Raw genomic sequence first — 14,172 nt, 5'->3', positions numbered from 1 at the left:
TGCCTGTCGGTGGAAGGCAAACTCATGATGCCTCTCCTCTGTGCTAGCAAGCTCCTGTCGAGCCTGCTGTAACTGCTCCTCCAACCATGGACTGTCTAGATGCTGCTCCTGCATGCTCTGCAGCGAAGCAATGTCCCGTCTGAGACGCTGCTCCGCCTCTCTCGCTGCAGCCCGGCGAGCCAGAGACTCCTGAAGAAAAAAGTGGCTAAGCTGAGCTAGGCCTGAGGCCACTCTGTCTGCAGGTGAATCTTGTCTGTCCATACCCTCTGTCCAGAGAGCCTCTACCCTCTCTCATGAGTGCTGTCGAGGGAGAAGCGGTGGAGGAGGTTGGCGTAGGGATCTCCTCCTGCTCAAGAGGACCAAAACGGTTCCGCGTGGGAACCCACTGCTGCTGAGTAGGCACCTGAGGGCCACTCTGAATGCCAGGCTGACGTTGTGGCCCCTGGCGTCGGCGGGGCCACGGGCCTGCTGCCACCCCTCCTCCGTTGGAGCCCCACGCTCGGAGGGTGGCTCTGCATCTGTACGCTGTGCCGCTGGCTGTGGCTGCGGGCCAGCCCTGGCAGGCTGGGGCTGAGGCTGTGGTGCACGTCGCGGCCTCCTCCGTGGACAGGCCTTCACTAGATGGCCCATCTGGCGGCAAATGAAGCACTGGTTCGGGAGGCCCAAGTACTCCACACTCTGTCGAAACCAACCCCCACTCACCCGAGGTAGAAGGATAACCTTCGGGAGCGTGTGGGTATCTCTGACCAAAACTCGAACTGAGGGAATGCCAGCCGCCTTGGCAGCTACTGATGCATGCCGTGCGAGGTGTCTCCAGGACAGTCCCAATGGCGGAACCGATCCTGGAAAGAAGTGGTAGGTACTTCCTCCGTAAACCCGGAAAGCAGACTGAGATGGGGATGTCTACCTCCTCTACTAGAACATCCGAAGCTGGGTCAAAACCATGTCACCACTGTCGAAAGTGGGCACGTGAGGCTCGGATGGCCAGTGGACTCATAGCTATGACCTTGGACGCCATCTTGGAGGACTCAAACTCGATCTGATAGTAACCCCGTCCGAGAATCTGGACATCCAAAATCTTTCCCACCTCTGCGAGAAGGCGGGCCTGGAGAAGGTCTCGCAGCTCTCCTCTGCTAGGTCGGGTGCCGAGAATCTTGCAAATGACCGAGGTCGCCTGCAATCGCTCTCCCTCGGCGGCAAGGCTCGCTTGCTCTGTAGGCGAGAGAGCAAGTCGAATGGTGGGCTCAGCAGGGTCGGGTGAGGGGGTTTCTGGCGAGTCCCTCTGTGGCGAAGCTGGAGCCTCCATCTGTGTCTACTGTTGTGGCGTAAGACAAGGACGACGGGAGGGTGCTGCAAAAGGACGCGCCAACACTGCTCCAAGGAGTTGGAACAGATGCCGAAAGTGTCGAATCTGCAGGGAGCAACCGAGGAGGAGGGCCCAAACTGATGGGTGAACGGGCCGAGTCGGGGGAGGGAGGGGGGGAAGGGGGGATAAAGCGGGTTGGGGCTGAGGGCTGAGGGCGGGCGGACTGGCTGGAACAGGGTAGCGCGAGGGGGGGGGGCAGCAGGGGCAGAGGGCAGGCGGGAGGGGACAGGCGAGCGGGGGCTGAGGGCAGCGCGAGGGAGAGGGGGGGGGGGGGGGGAGGCGATGGCGATGGCGCAACGGGAGTGTACAGCAGCAGCGAGCAAGCAACCTTTCGAACCCAAAACTTTTTACTGACTCAATTCCCAGAAACTTCAATGGAGCTCAAGCTTTAGAAAAGGATGCACACATGCACATCAAATGAGTTTTCATAGTTAATCATCGGAATAACATAAGGCAAAGGAGATTCCAATATCTCTCTTAACCTTCTTGGTCCAAACATAAAGACTATGCGCTGTTGGTAAAAAATCTTCCTGTCCACATGAACATTTATCTGGATTCTTTGTGCAAAATGAAAAGGAGTGCTGAGGTCCATTGTGATTATCCATTAAAAGTCATCCATGTAGCTCCCAAGAAAGCACACTTGACTAATTACCCTTTGATTTTGCCAAAATTTCAGCAATATAACAATATAAATGGCTCAAAAGACCAAAAAAACAACCATCACAACTTGGAAATTTTTTTGCAGAGTTTTCCCATAATTAGAGGAGTAAAAACCCAAAATATCGATTGTATATGTATGCATAACTTGCCAACAATGGTACCCAAGCATCAAGTAGGAATCACTAGTACGTAGCCTATGACGAGGTCAGGAAAATGTGCTCCAACCACTTGTATCATCAAAAAATGGCAAGAGGACTAAGACTTGGGATTGATGAGTGGTTGGTGATCTACCTCTCAAAATTATGTTCTATGAGAAGGAGAGAGATTTTGAGATTACTTGTTTAGTATAATTTGATATTGTGCTAAACAAGCAGTCATGCTAGAAGGACGTCACTTAGGAGCCAAGTAGGCTATATAATGGAGTGTGTCAAGGGATTTTGGCAAGGACAATAGATCTATGATAGTGTGAAATTATGAGGAGAAGAAGTTTCTTTAATAATACCAGTGGCCATGATGATATAATCGGCTCGATATGCTAGTGGGGCTATGGATCCTAAAAATCAAGTCCCCACTTAATGAAAGCTCCCATCATTGGTCTTAGGGGCATCTTGTCTTTCTTAATCAATATTTTGTCTTGTTGAAATTCATCGCACCGTTTGACATTAGCTTCCATGTCCATGAGTACTATAGGCCACCAAAACTTGGCAACTAGGATTGTTTTGGTCGTGGTTTCAACAGACAAGGGACCTCTGCTTATCTAGTGTGTACTTGTGTGAGGAGGGGTATATATCCATGGTGCACATTATCTCTCCTCATCTATAAAGGTCATTTGATAGGATTTAAAACTCATGGGATTCTGTCTCATTATGTTTCTTTTGCAACTTATTGACTCTTTCAAGGAACATTCAAGTTGTCAAGGAATCAACAATGTATTTGCTCCATATATGTGCTGCTATGACTTGCAACATGGGTATAGAGTCAGGTATCTTGTTGGCGCTATGGGTTTCACACATCTTGATATACTTATGAATGGTTGTACACATATGGGGCTAGTACACTCCCAGTATTATCAAGCATTAATATGTTTGTTATTGTGAAATTTTATGCTTTGAACATAGGCTTGATTTCGATGGGTGTGTCATTCCCTTGGTTCAATACATAGGTACAAGATTTTTTTAATGCCTTGTTTATAGAGATGCCCTGCCAATAGAAAGAGAAATTTGCTTTTTTTTAATCTCCTCTAAATCATATTCCATAAGTTCATCACCTTGAGCTGAAAGAGAAATCAGTTGTTCACTCCATTTTGGCACCATTTTGATGTTGAACAAATATGAGTTGGGTAGATCATCATCTATACCTTCAAGTTCTTCACCATGAAACATCCTAGATAGATGATGGTCACTTCTCTTGTGGGTGATGCGCTTCTTGAATCAAACTCTAGCAGCATAATAAATCATCAAACAATATGTATGGTATGACAAGGTTTATTCGCTAGGGTGCTTCTTCATAGGATAGGGCTATTGCCGAGATTGCATGTTGTTCCTTGGGGCTCTCATAATAGGCTAGACTAGGCATAAGTGCATGGATCTCTTGAGGCTTGTTTATCCGAGTTATCTCATAGCAACTCTATTATCATTAGTAAAAGAAAGTTGGTGTCCTGCATAGGTTGTGGTCTCTCGGTCCCTAGTGCAATGTTGCTCTATCCCATTAGGTACCTTGGTGGGGGTGGTTGGTCCATCGATGGAGGATTGTACGGTGATACCCTCACAAAATTTCAATTGTAATAGCACTTGTTGGTCCCATGGTTGGTCCACTTTTCCTCAATGGCACACCATTTTGGCCGTCACAATACATTCAGCAATGTTGATCTTGGCTGGGTGTAGTACTGGGTAATACAATGATCATCTCTATAGATATTGCTCTTCCTTGTCTAAGGCTATCAAATATTTTGTGTTTGTTTAAAAGCCTGGTTTTTTCTTCTCAACACTTCTTCTCTGATTTGCTCCATGTTAGGCATCTACCATGTGGTGTTCGTTCCCCTTGAGGTGTTTCTAGATGTCAGTTTCCTTAGTAACTTTGCCAAAGGCTTTGCAGTTGTTCACAAGATACAAAGGACTCTTTCGATTCTCTTTCAAGAGAAGAAAATCCCTTCAAGACAAGACCTTTTTAAAGTTTTCCCATTTCTAAGACCTTCAAGTGAATAATACTGTCAGTTTTTTATCGCTTGAATCACAAAGAAGCATCTTTCACCTTTTCATTATCCCTTTATTTATAGATATATATCAACAAAACAATGTTATAATTTATTTCTCTTTCGATTTTCTTTTTAGCAAATTTGACCATCAGATTTTCTATCATAGGAAATTCATCTCAATTCAAGGGATGGAACCATGTCAAAGCAATTCCTTCCAATGTGTGGAGGTTGTGCACCTATTTTGTCCTTAGGACTTTTTTAAAGAGGGACACACAAGCATGGGGATACCATACTTTTTGCTTACACACTTGGTGACTTGTTATGGTCTCATATTCCAAGGTCGGGCCATTAGTCTAATCATCTGAGTATCTCTTATTAAAGCATCTCTTCTAGTTTCTTGTGAATTCTAGGGGGAATTCTAGTGGAGTCCTCTTCATCGCACGATCTATTTCCCTGCTCTCTATTTGTGGTCCTCTTGACCCCATGGGAGTAGTATATCAAGAGTATATCCTCTCGTGTGGTTCACATGGTTTGTGTTTTGATTCCTATGAACGGCTATCCTGGGAGTATGTGATCCCATTGATCCTATGGGGTGAGTCCCAGAAACATAGGTATGCTCACTTTGCTCATTATTCCGACTTCTCCTCATGATTTGGCTCTCTGGCCATTGTGGGTTAGGCTCGGGTCTACTTGATGGGGTCATACCTTGAGGACTGTAGTAGGAAGAGACTGGAGCATTCATAGGCATATTTTTCCAACTCTCTTTGGTCTACGATTTTGTATTCCCATCCATACTTTTCCATTAACAAGATATGTATTTTATGGATGTTTGAATATGTGAACGCATATAGGTTCTTATAGTGTGACAATTCCTAGGATGTTTGAATAGGTGGATGCATACACGTTCTTATAGTCTCACAATTCATGGGATCTGGCTCTAAGCACCTGAAGAAATTGTTTTGTTCTCCATTTGAAAATTCATACAAACCCATATAGATGTAGTCAATGTGGACTCTCATAGCCTCATTGGTATTGATAAACCTAGCATGAGCTTGGCATTCGGCTTGTGGATTAGAGGAGGTTTCTCCTACAGGTTGTCATCAATATTTGCCTTGGTTCCCATCTTGCTTCACTTATCAACAATGTAGGGATTGAATACAACCCAATATTCCATTCCCTCATCATCAAAGTATTTATCCCCATTGTAGTCTACACGAGATAAGTCCGTGAAGTTGTTAGGTCTATCGTCTACTTTGATGCAATAACACTCCATTAGATCCTTGTAGATCTCGGTCCTTGATCATTGCAATTTTTGCAACTGGATGAGATTCATCTTAGGTTTGGCACTAGAGGTTCCAAAGAATTCAACTTTCATTTTAAAGCTTACATGGGCTAACCTTTCGAACATTATTTGGTAGGATCTAACTACTCAGTTTCCCTTGGTTGACACTCTCCTCCGTGGATATAGTGCTAACCCCATCTCCTTGGATTGCAATCCCACACTAATAAGACTTCCTGATTTTAGAAACATGAAACTTTTGCAGCAAAAATGCAAAGCAAAACCCCAACCTACTGCCTGGATTTTGAGATTTTGGCTGCCTCCCTTATAGGGCTATATTCATTTAATACCCATGAATCCTGACCTAAAATGTAACCAACACTCAAGAATTCTTAAGTTCCCTATTAGTTAACAAAAAATTCATCAAATCTATGAAATTTTCATTTCCAAAATTCAAAACCTTGCTACGAGTCGATGATACACTTTTATGAATCTAAATTTAGCTCTAAAAGCTTATTTGGGCTTCTTATTACTAGGCGTACATGTGGTATCAAACTTGTCTCCATTTGAGAGAATTATTGGATCATGGTCCAAATTTTTTCTTAGCTGGCTAGGGTACATGAATTGTGATCCATGTTTGAGTCCCTTGTGTGTTTTTCGATTTTCACGTTATTCTCCTAGATTTCTTGTTTCAAAGAGGGTGGGTTTCAGATTTTTGGATTCAAAAGGTTCTTCTTGATTTTAGCAAACCCTTGTGGTTTAGAAAGCACACTCTTTTACAACTTTCTGATATGAGGTACATGAATCATGATTCATGTTCCTCAACATATCTGGGTCTAATACTTAAAAGCTATTTGCTTTGACTATGCTTAGGACATTTCCTTAGTTATTTCCCAATTTGACTTTCTATTGATAGGTCAAATTGCAAGTTTTGTGTCTGCACAATGGTTTTTTGACTTTCAATTGGGTTTTTGGCTCCTTACCCTAATTTTTGGTCATTTTGTTGGTCAAACTCCTCGATTTTTCTTGGATATGCTGATAATATGTAATGGGAAGGTTCTTGGTTCAAAACCCTAAAAAGGTACATGAATCATGATTCAATCCCTACAGAGTTTGGACTTCAAATTTGGTCAACAACTTGAAGATGTCATTTGTAAACTATTTCCCAACTTTGTGCGTACTTTGAATCCCAATTTGCATTTCCCTTCTGTGTTTTGCAATTTTTAGGTAGTTTTCTTTTTAGTTTTCTTGGTTTGGAGGGACTCTTGCAATCTTTTTGACCTCAAAGGGATTGTTTTGGTCTTGTCAAGCCCTTGTGATTCAATGTGAACTCAATTTTTTTCCTTTTTTTGACATGAGGTACATGAATTGAAATTCATGTTCCTCCACAATCTTGATTGAGCTTTTCTAGTTGGCTTCGTAGCGTCTTTAGAAGCTGTATTGGGGTGACTCCCTGAAGTTTGGTCACTTTTTGCCTTATCTACCAACACTTCTTTGGATTTTGGACCAAATATGGTTTTCTGATAATTTTTCTCCAACTTGCACATCCCTAAGTGATGGTTTTTTATCTACTTAACCTACTCCTATGAATTGGAAATAATAGTATGCTATAAAATGAACACAAGGTGAAACGTTTGCTAATGGGAATGGTGTGTACAACACTCTGAAATCATCGAGAGAATTGGAGATTGAAATGCTTCAAAGTCACTCAATCGTAATACTCTTGGCTCTCAAATGGTGCTGTAGACATTCTGGACCTTTAGACTCTACCAACAACTGACAAAGACCTTGTTTTTGCCACTATGTTGCTATTGTGAAATGGAATGTTTTTAAGGTGGGTCTTTCTAGAAAATGCAAATATTGTCACAAGGTCACTCAACACCATAGGATCAGAACCTTGACAACAATGCCAATGTTAGCAAATCGTTGAATGAACTTCTACATCACATCTTTTTGGCACTAACACAATCTATGTCAATACATATGGAAGCGATCGGGGTGGGCACGAAGATGCATTTTGTTACTCATTGGAGATGTTGTGACTAAGGGAACACTATATTGCAATCATGGAATCAACTCAGATTATTTAAAACTACCTACCTTCAATCCTCACTCCTACCAATAAATTGATGATTTCCTAGGTCAGACAAGCTCAAAAACGCCACAAAACTTTAGGAGACTATGGGCAAGGACTAATATACCCTATCTGGAGAGAGGTACATGAATCATGACTCATGGATTTTCAAGTGTACAAAATAGGAATAGAAGTGGTCTATTACCTTCCCTATATCCTTGAACTAATCTGGCATTAAAAAATACCTTCCTTATATCCTTGAACTAAACTTACTCACGGATTTTCAAGTGTACAAAATAGGAATAGAAGTGGTCTAATACCTTCCCTTATATCCTGGAACTAATCTCGCATTAAAAAAATCAACATTTACATCTTACCCCCTTCCTCTTTCTGTTCTATGCTGAGGCGATGAGCAAGTTTTTGGTTTCACGGTAGGTTGGTTTACGTAGCTTAGCGCTCCCTATTCGGCGCGATGAGCTACTGGACGCTGAGTTTGCAGACGACTCAACCTTGTACTTGGATGGCCAGGAGGCCAACCTTCACAGGTGTGAGCAGGCTCTTGAGACTTTTTGTTGTGCATCAGGCGCACTGATCAACTGGAGAAAGACAGTAGCTTTCTCGGTTGGTAGTGCTCCTACGCCTGATTGGATGCCAGGTGAGGGTTTCGGGTGGATTCCCCCAAGGACTACAGTTCGGTACTTGGGCTTTGGACTCGTCTCCTCCTCCTATCCATCAGGAGAAAGTTGTTACATTGGAGCTCCGCACGACTTTCTCTGGCAGGCAGAGTTGTAGTTGCCAACCAGGTGTTGTTGGCTACTATTGTGGTACATCACTTCTTGTTGGATCTTTTCGAGTTCTTGTATCAGCCAGGTAGAGAGGCTGATCAGGAACTTCCTTTGGTCAAGGCATGACACTCAGATAGCCCGGGCCAAAGTGGCATGGCAGGTCATCATTCTTCCTTGTTCTAAGGGAGGATTGGGGATCATAGACCCAGCACAGCAGAGCAAAGCCCTTCTTCGGAAGTTTATCGTCAGAGGACTTCTTCCAGGAAAGGAGCCCTGGAAGGAGTTCTTGCTTCAGAGGCTTAGTGCTAGGGTGCCTCAGGCTGGAGGCCCCTGGTGATCCTCGACTAGATGGATTTTCACAGAGATGCACAGAGTTGGCTTGAGCAGGAGACTGGAGGACCGCTTCGCTGTGGGTCTGCTCTGATCTTGGGAGCAACTGCGGAGAGGCCTGGAGCAGCGTCAGCCTACTTGCACAAAGGAGCGCCTGAGATAGCCCCTTGTTTGGAACCCCATGGTTAGCACTCAAAGAGGCCACTTGGTTGGTAGTCGGCCTCATGTTTCCTGGGGTCCCATGGCAGAGGATCTAGCACGCACTTTAGGTGACTAGCTACAGTTTTCATGCTTGTCAGAGTAGCTTCAGGGAATTCAGCTCTACACGGCATGAGAGGGGTGCAGAGCATGTGTCAGGACATCTCAGAGGCAATACCAGCTGAGTGGCTCACACCTCTCTAGTCAGCAGCGCCCAGATGGATGGGGGCCTTCACGAGACTGGAGGTTCTCATCTCAGTTCGCGCTTGCTCAGAGACTATACCCTCCCTGTTTTTCGAGCTACAGAGTGAGGGACGCTTACACCGAGTTGCACTAGAGGCCCCACAGGTGGCAGAGTGCTGTTTTCAGAGAATCCAAGTGGTGGGCACTTGTAGGAGGACTTGTGTCATAGATCCCGACCCAGCAGCTCTTGAGAGTGGCCACTGGAAACTGTGGGCTTGGGAGAGCTGTCCACTTGCACGAGTATTGTGGGATCCTGGAGAGTGGCTTTGGAGGGACCCTTTCTCCTCAGCAGACCATCGAGGTGTCCGTTTCTTTCAGTACACTCTTCGACCGGGACGTCACATACTGGCAGCACAGAGAGAGGCTCGTCTTGGTGCAGCACCTCATTGGCAGGAGGAGGGCCTCACAGCTGAGTTCTTGTCAGCGTTTTGGGAGAGGTTGTGGGACTCCAAACAGCCGAGGCGCGTCACTTTGTTCCAGTGGCTGGTTGCACACCGAGCTACAGCAGTAGGGAGCTGGCTTGTACATAATGGTCTCTCGGCCGCATGTGCAGCTTGTGACCATCTTGTGGAGAGTCAACGTCGCTGTCTTTGGGACAGTCCTTTGGCACAGCAGGTGTGGCTTCATGTTCTTCGGCTAATGCCAGCTCTTTCCACAGATCGGCAGTACAATTGGGGGGCAGCTGCTTGGTCCACTCTCACAAGCCTGGCACTTCAGTTTGAGCTATCCTCCACCAGCAGTATGATAGTGATGAAGGGGGGTCGACCTACACTCCAGCCTGCTACACAGCTTAGTCCACAGGAGTGGTACAATGAGAGAGAGGAGTGTTGGGAGCTCATCAGCGGCCTGACACTCTGGTTCATCTAGCTGGCCCGCTGCTTCCGCATCTTCGAGGCTCGCCTTGTACCACCAGCATAGAGTGTTCGGAATCTTTAACTAGAGCTGATCCATACTCTCAGTTCGAGAGACTCCAGGGCAGCTCCAACCGCATGCGGGAGCGCAGAGAGGCTTTCCTTCGACTCTGGCGTCCTGGGCCTTTTTTCACCATGGTCCAGGGTGTGCTTAGATGGCACTACCGCCCACCTGTGTGGCTTTTCACTCCTCCCATCTCTTGATTTAGCCTCATTGTACATATGCTGTTTTTTCATCGGGAGAGTCTCCCCATCATGCTTGTTGTAGCCCTCTCTTGTAGAGGTGGTTGTAGCCCTATGGGCAATTTCATTAACTAATAGAAGGATCTTTTTCTCGGAAAAAAAATTGTAGTTGCTGGCATTCTCCCACATAGATCGATTTAATGAAAGGAAATAAAATCTACAAAAACTTTTACATGTCATTATTTCCCAGAAGAAAACCATTCCAAGCCTTCAAAACTATATAAAAATAGAGCTAACTTCTTTGTCCCCACATCCCTCTCCCCCTCTCAAAAAAGAAAAGTTGGAGTGCAACGACCTATACTAGCTCCATACACATTGCACACTATAAAATTTCAAGAATTAGCACTTTAATCTCTTGCTTGGTTTGAGTTTTTCCTTCAACAACTAGCGAATTGTAGTTGCTAGCATTCTCCCACATACATCGACTTAATGAAAGGAAATAACATCTACAAAACCTTTTACATGTCATTATTTCCCAGAAGAAAACCATTCCAAGCCTTCAAAATTATATATAATCAAGCTAACTTCTTTGTCCCCACATCCCTCTCTCCCTCTCGAAAAAGAAAAGTTGGAGTGCAATGAACTGTACTAGCTCCATACACATTGCACTTTAACATACATTGGAATTCACTACAACAAAATCTGCTAAATTGTAAATCTTCTAGCAATGCTTAGAGTGGAGTGCAAACAAGCAGTATTCCCACAAAACACCAATGTGTCTGCAATTATAACTGCACCACTTAAATTTAAGTACATGATTGCAACTTGGGGGTGCTCCATCACAAAAACATTCTCAGGGAAATGAAGTCGATATGAGGCTTACCAATGCCATAGGCTTGTCGGTATTGAACTTGCTTCTTGAGCAAAACAGCAGCCGCTGCTGCACCACCAGCTACCAACCCAAGCTTATCAGCATAGTTCACTGCTTCTCCCTGCCACAAACCTTACTCTCATTGTTTATAACAGCAGATTAAAGTTGACACATACATTGGCCATGAATTGAAGAACATAAAATTGGCAACTTCTTGTATAAAAGTCGCCATAAACTGGACAGAAAATATTGATAAAGGAGCTAAGACTTAATGAAAATCTCTGTACAAGTTGGCATTCTTAGGATGTTGCAAAAAAAGTTCAACATGCAACCATGAGACTAATAACACGCAATGACATTAACCAAAACAAATGCTGCTTATTCATGCACTGTGTGTTGACGACTCATTATACCTGAAGAGTCATGTAGTGGCCTCCTCTCTTCAGGCAGCTGACACCTAAAGCCTCCGTTTCTTGCACACCAATTGTATCCAATATGGCATCAAACCGTCCTCCCAGCTTGTCCTTTAGATTCTGCAAACCACTGATCAGAGGTACCATCAAAAATTTCTCAAAATCCAGCAACAACAGGCCATGGCTCCTTTACTCCTACAGCTAGTGATTCTCCACGTGCATTCAAATGTTTCAATCTAAACTAGGTACCTAGTATGGAGTTCGCTCAATAAAGCAGGGCCGCATTCTTGAAGTACCATGAAAACAACTTTTTCAGGATAAAAAATCTTGGCTTCTCTCAATAAAGCAGGGCCGCATTCTTGAAGTACCATGAAAACAACTTTTTCAGGATAAAAACTCTTGGCCTCAGGTCTTTGGTATTCTTTTTTACTGGGTCTTCTTTCAAAGACTTGAGACGCTTTGAAATGAAAGTTGTGGTGGAAAGATAGACTTGTGATGCACACAGATTATAGGGGCCTCATTAACCTTGAAGAAGTGATGTATAGATTATATGACCAGATCCTTGTTAAACCTGGCCTTCTCCTAACTCGAAGTTTCCATAAATAACAAGGCGTCGTTTGTAAAGACCATCACATGTTATGTACACATAGTGACACCAAAACCTGTGAGAGTGGGCAGTCAAATTGTTCGTTAATACGTGAACGTGAGATGAATGGATACTTATCATCTTTGTTCCTGGGACGTGCTCTTAGGCAAGCACTTCGTGAATAAAAAAGAGCTACCTTATAAATAAAGTATACCTCGGATGTGTAGTCTACTGTATGTTCAGCCCCAGCCTCAACCGCACGATCCATGCTACGCTTTCCGCATGTGCTTGTCACTTGACAGCCAGCTGCTTTGGCAAGCTGAATTGCAGCCAGACCAACTGCCCCACCACCTCCCAAAACCAAAACTCTCTGACTGCAACATAACAGTCAGAAGTTAAATTCATTCAATTTTGAGCTAAAAATTTCTGACGAAACTTCATGATGTTCTCAAATTCACCAATACAGACATTAGAAGAGTAAAAAAGCAAAACAAACTATCACATCGTTTGAAACATAGATTGATATTAACTTACAATAAATGACAAAAAAGAAAATCCATCTGAAAATGGACCTCAAGCAAAATAGACCAATAAAAACAAAAACTATACAATCTAGTGAAATTTGAAAAATTACCCTTTCTTTATTTCAGCTGTACCCTTGAGGGCTCGCCATGCTGTGAGAGCAGCAAAGGGGATTGCAGCTGCCTCCTTCACAAAACGAAAATAAAATGCAAACAAAAATTACGATGGAGAAATATTTGACTCAATTTAGCAGTATCGAACGTGCACGCAAGAAGAGGTTAAATAAAAGCGAGAGTTTACCGCCATACCTACCATGTGACTTAAAGACGAAGGCTTAACTACTAACTGATCTTCTTCCAAAATAGAGTAGTCAGAATATGTGCCACGAACTGCTGTTGGATGTAGAGCCCCAAATACTTCTTGCCCCACATGTAACTGTTTCACCGAGTTGCCCACCGCTATTACCTCACCACTCACATCTCGTCCAAGTATCAAAGGCAGTAGGGGTTCAAACAAGGACCGCCCGTAGCCCTCCCTCATCTAGTCAAATAAACACAACGTTTAGTTCTTTTCAAATTTACATTACAAGCAAGCCTTCTGTTGTTTCACCAGCTAAAAACAGAAAAAGGCACCATATCTTTCAGACTCTAACAGGGCCTCGCTTCTCGCTGTCTCAAATATACTGTCAAAAATTAGGTAAGAGTCTTGAGATATCTTTAAAGCACTCCAATATATCCTTATTACATGAAGAAGCCCAAAATTAAGGAGCAAATGGTTTCTTAGAGTTTCCAAAGTATTTCAAGCACCTACTGAACACCGATATTAGAGGTAACAACATTGAAAATACAAGGGCGTTTTAAAAAATGCTGCAATGTTCTGCAGAAATGCGGGGAAACTATGACAAGATTGAGGCAGAAATGACTTCTTGATACTTCAAAAGTTTCTTGTTATTTCAACCAGGTTCTAGAAGTCGACATAAGAGGTGACAGCAGTGAGATACAACGGAGTTTGAAAAGTGTACAAGTTTCTGCAGAAATGCAAGAGATAGTGAGATGCATACAAGCCAGCAAAACAAGGAGGATCCTGAGAAAATTTGTTAATTGGAGTGATCAGTGAGTGCTCAAGGTTCTTTTTACTTAGCGGAAGGGAGAGCCTTCCTTACTTAGAGAGAGAATGTGCAATGACCAAAACAAAGAGAGTGGAAAACTGTGAATGCGAAGTGCTGAGAGTGCTAGAGAAAGAGAGAGAAGAGACGACACCAGATGGGGTCCCAAACCCTGCTCCAAGGGCCCCCCTCTCTATTGCTAGAGAGGTATTTCCTTTAGATTGCACAAAGTCTAGTACGATGCTTCTAGATGCTGTGGTACTTGATGACGACGATGTCGACAACGACGATGGGGTCGACGACGACGACGATGGTGTCCACCACAATGATGATGACAATGACTATGACGACGTCGAGGTCGAGGCTAATGGCTGATCTGCTGAAATCTGAAAACGCTAGGTCTATTGATGCGATCGGAGTCGTGCGGCGAAGCTATTGGGCTGATCTGTCAC

The 14,172-nt window shown here is 44.0% G+C and overlaps 1 protein-coding gene across 1 annotated transcript in view; it reads right to left on the bottom strand.

Moving 5' to 3' along the window:
- LOC147440412 (GroES-like zinc-binding alcohol dehydrogenase family protein) overlaps nt 1–14,172 on the bottom strand; it is an 84,637-nt gene that overhangs the window by 28,789 nt on the left and 41,676 nt on the right. Inside the window, exons 2-6 of the mRNA XM_086483519.1 lie at nt 12,928–13,155; nt 12,728–12,801; nt 12,308–12,467; nt 11,508–11,627; nt 11,107–11,215 (exon numbers count right to left, since the gene is read on the bottom strand). Coding sequence (XP_086339645.1) covers nt 11,107–11,215; nt 11,508–11,627; nt 12,308–12,467; nt 12,728–12,801; nt 12,928–13,155 — 691 coding nt within the window. The remainder of the gene's footprint in view (nt 1–11,106; nt 11,216–11,507; nt 11,628–12,307; nt 12,468–12,727; nt 12,802–12,927; nt 13,156–14,172) is intronic.

This window comes from Adiantum capillus-veneris, chromosome 15 (assembly GCF_014529385.1).
Source record: "Adiantum capillus-veneris isolate H3 chromosome 15, ASM1452938v2, whole genome shotgun sequence".
Taxonomy (NCBI): Eukaryota; Viridiplantae; Streptophyta; class Polypodiopsida; order Polypodiales; family Pteridaceae; genus Adiantum; species Adiantum capillus-veneris.
This window is presented reverse-complemented; position numbering and strand designations above follow the sequence as displayed.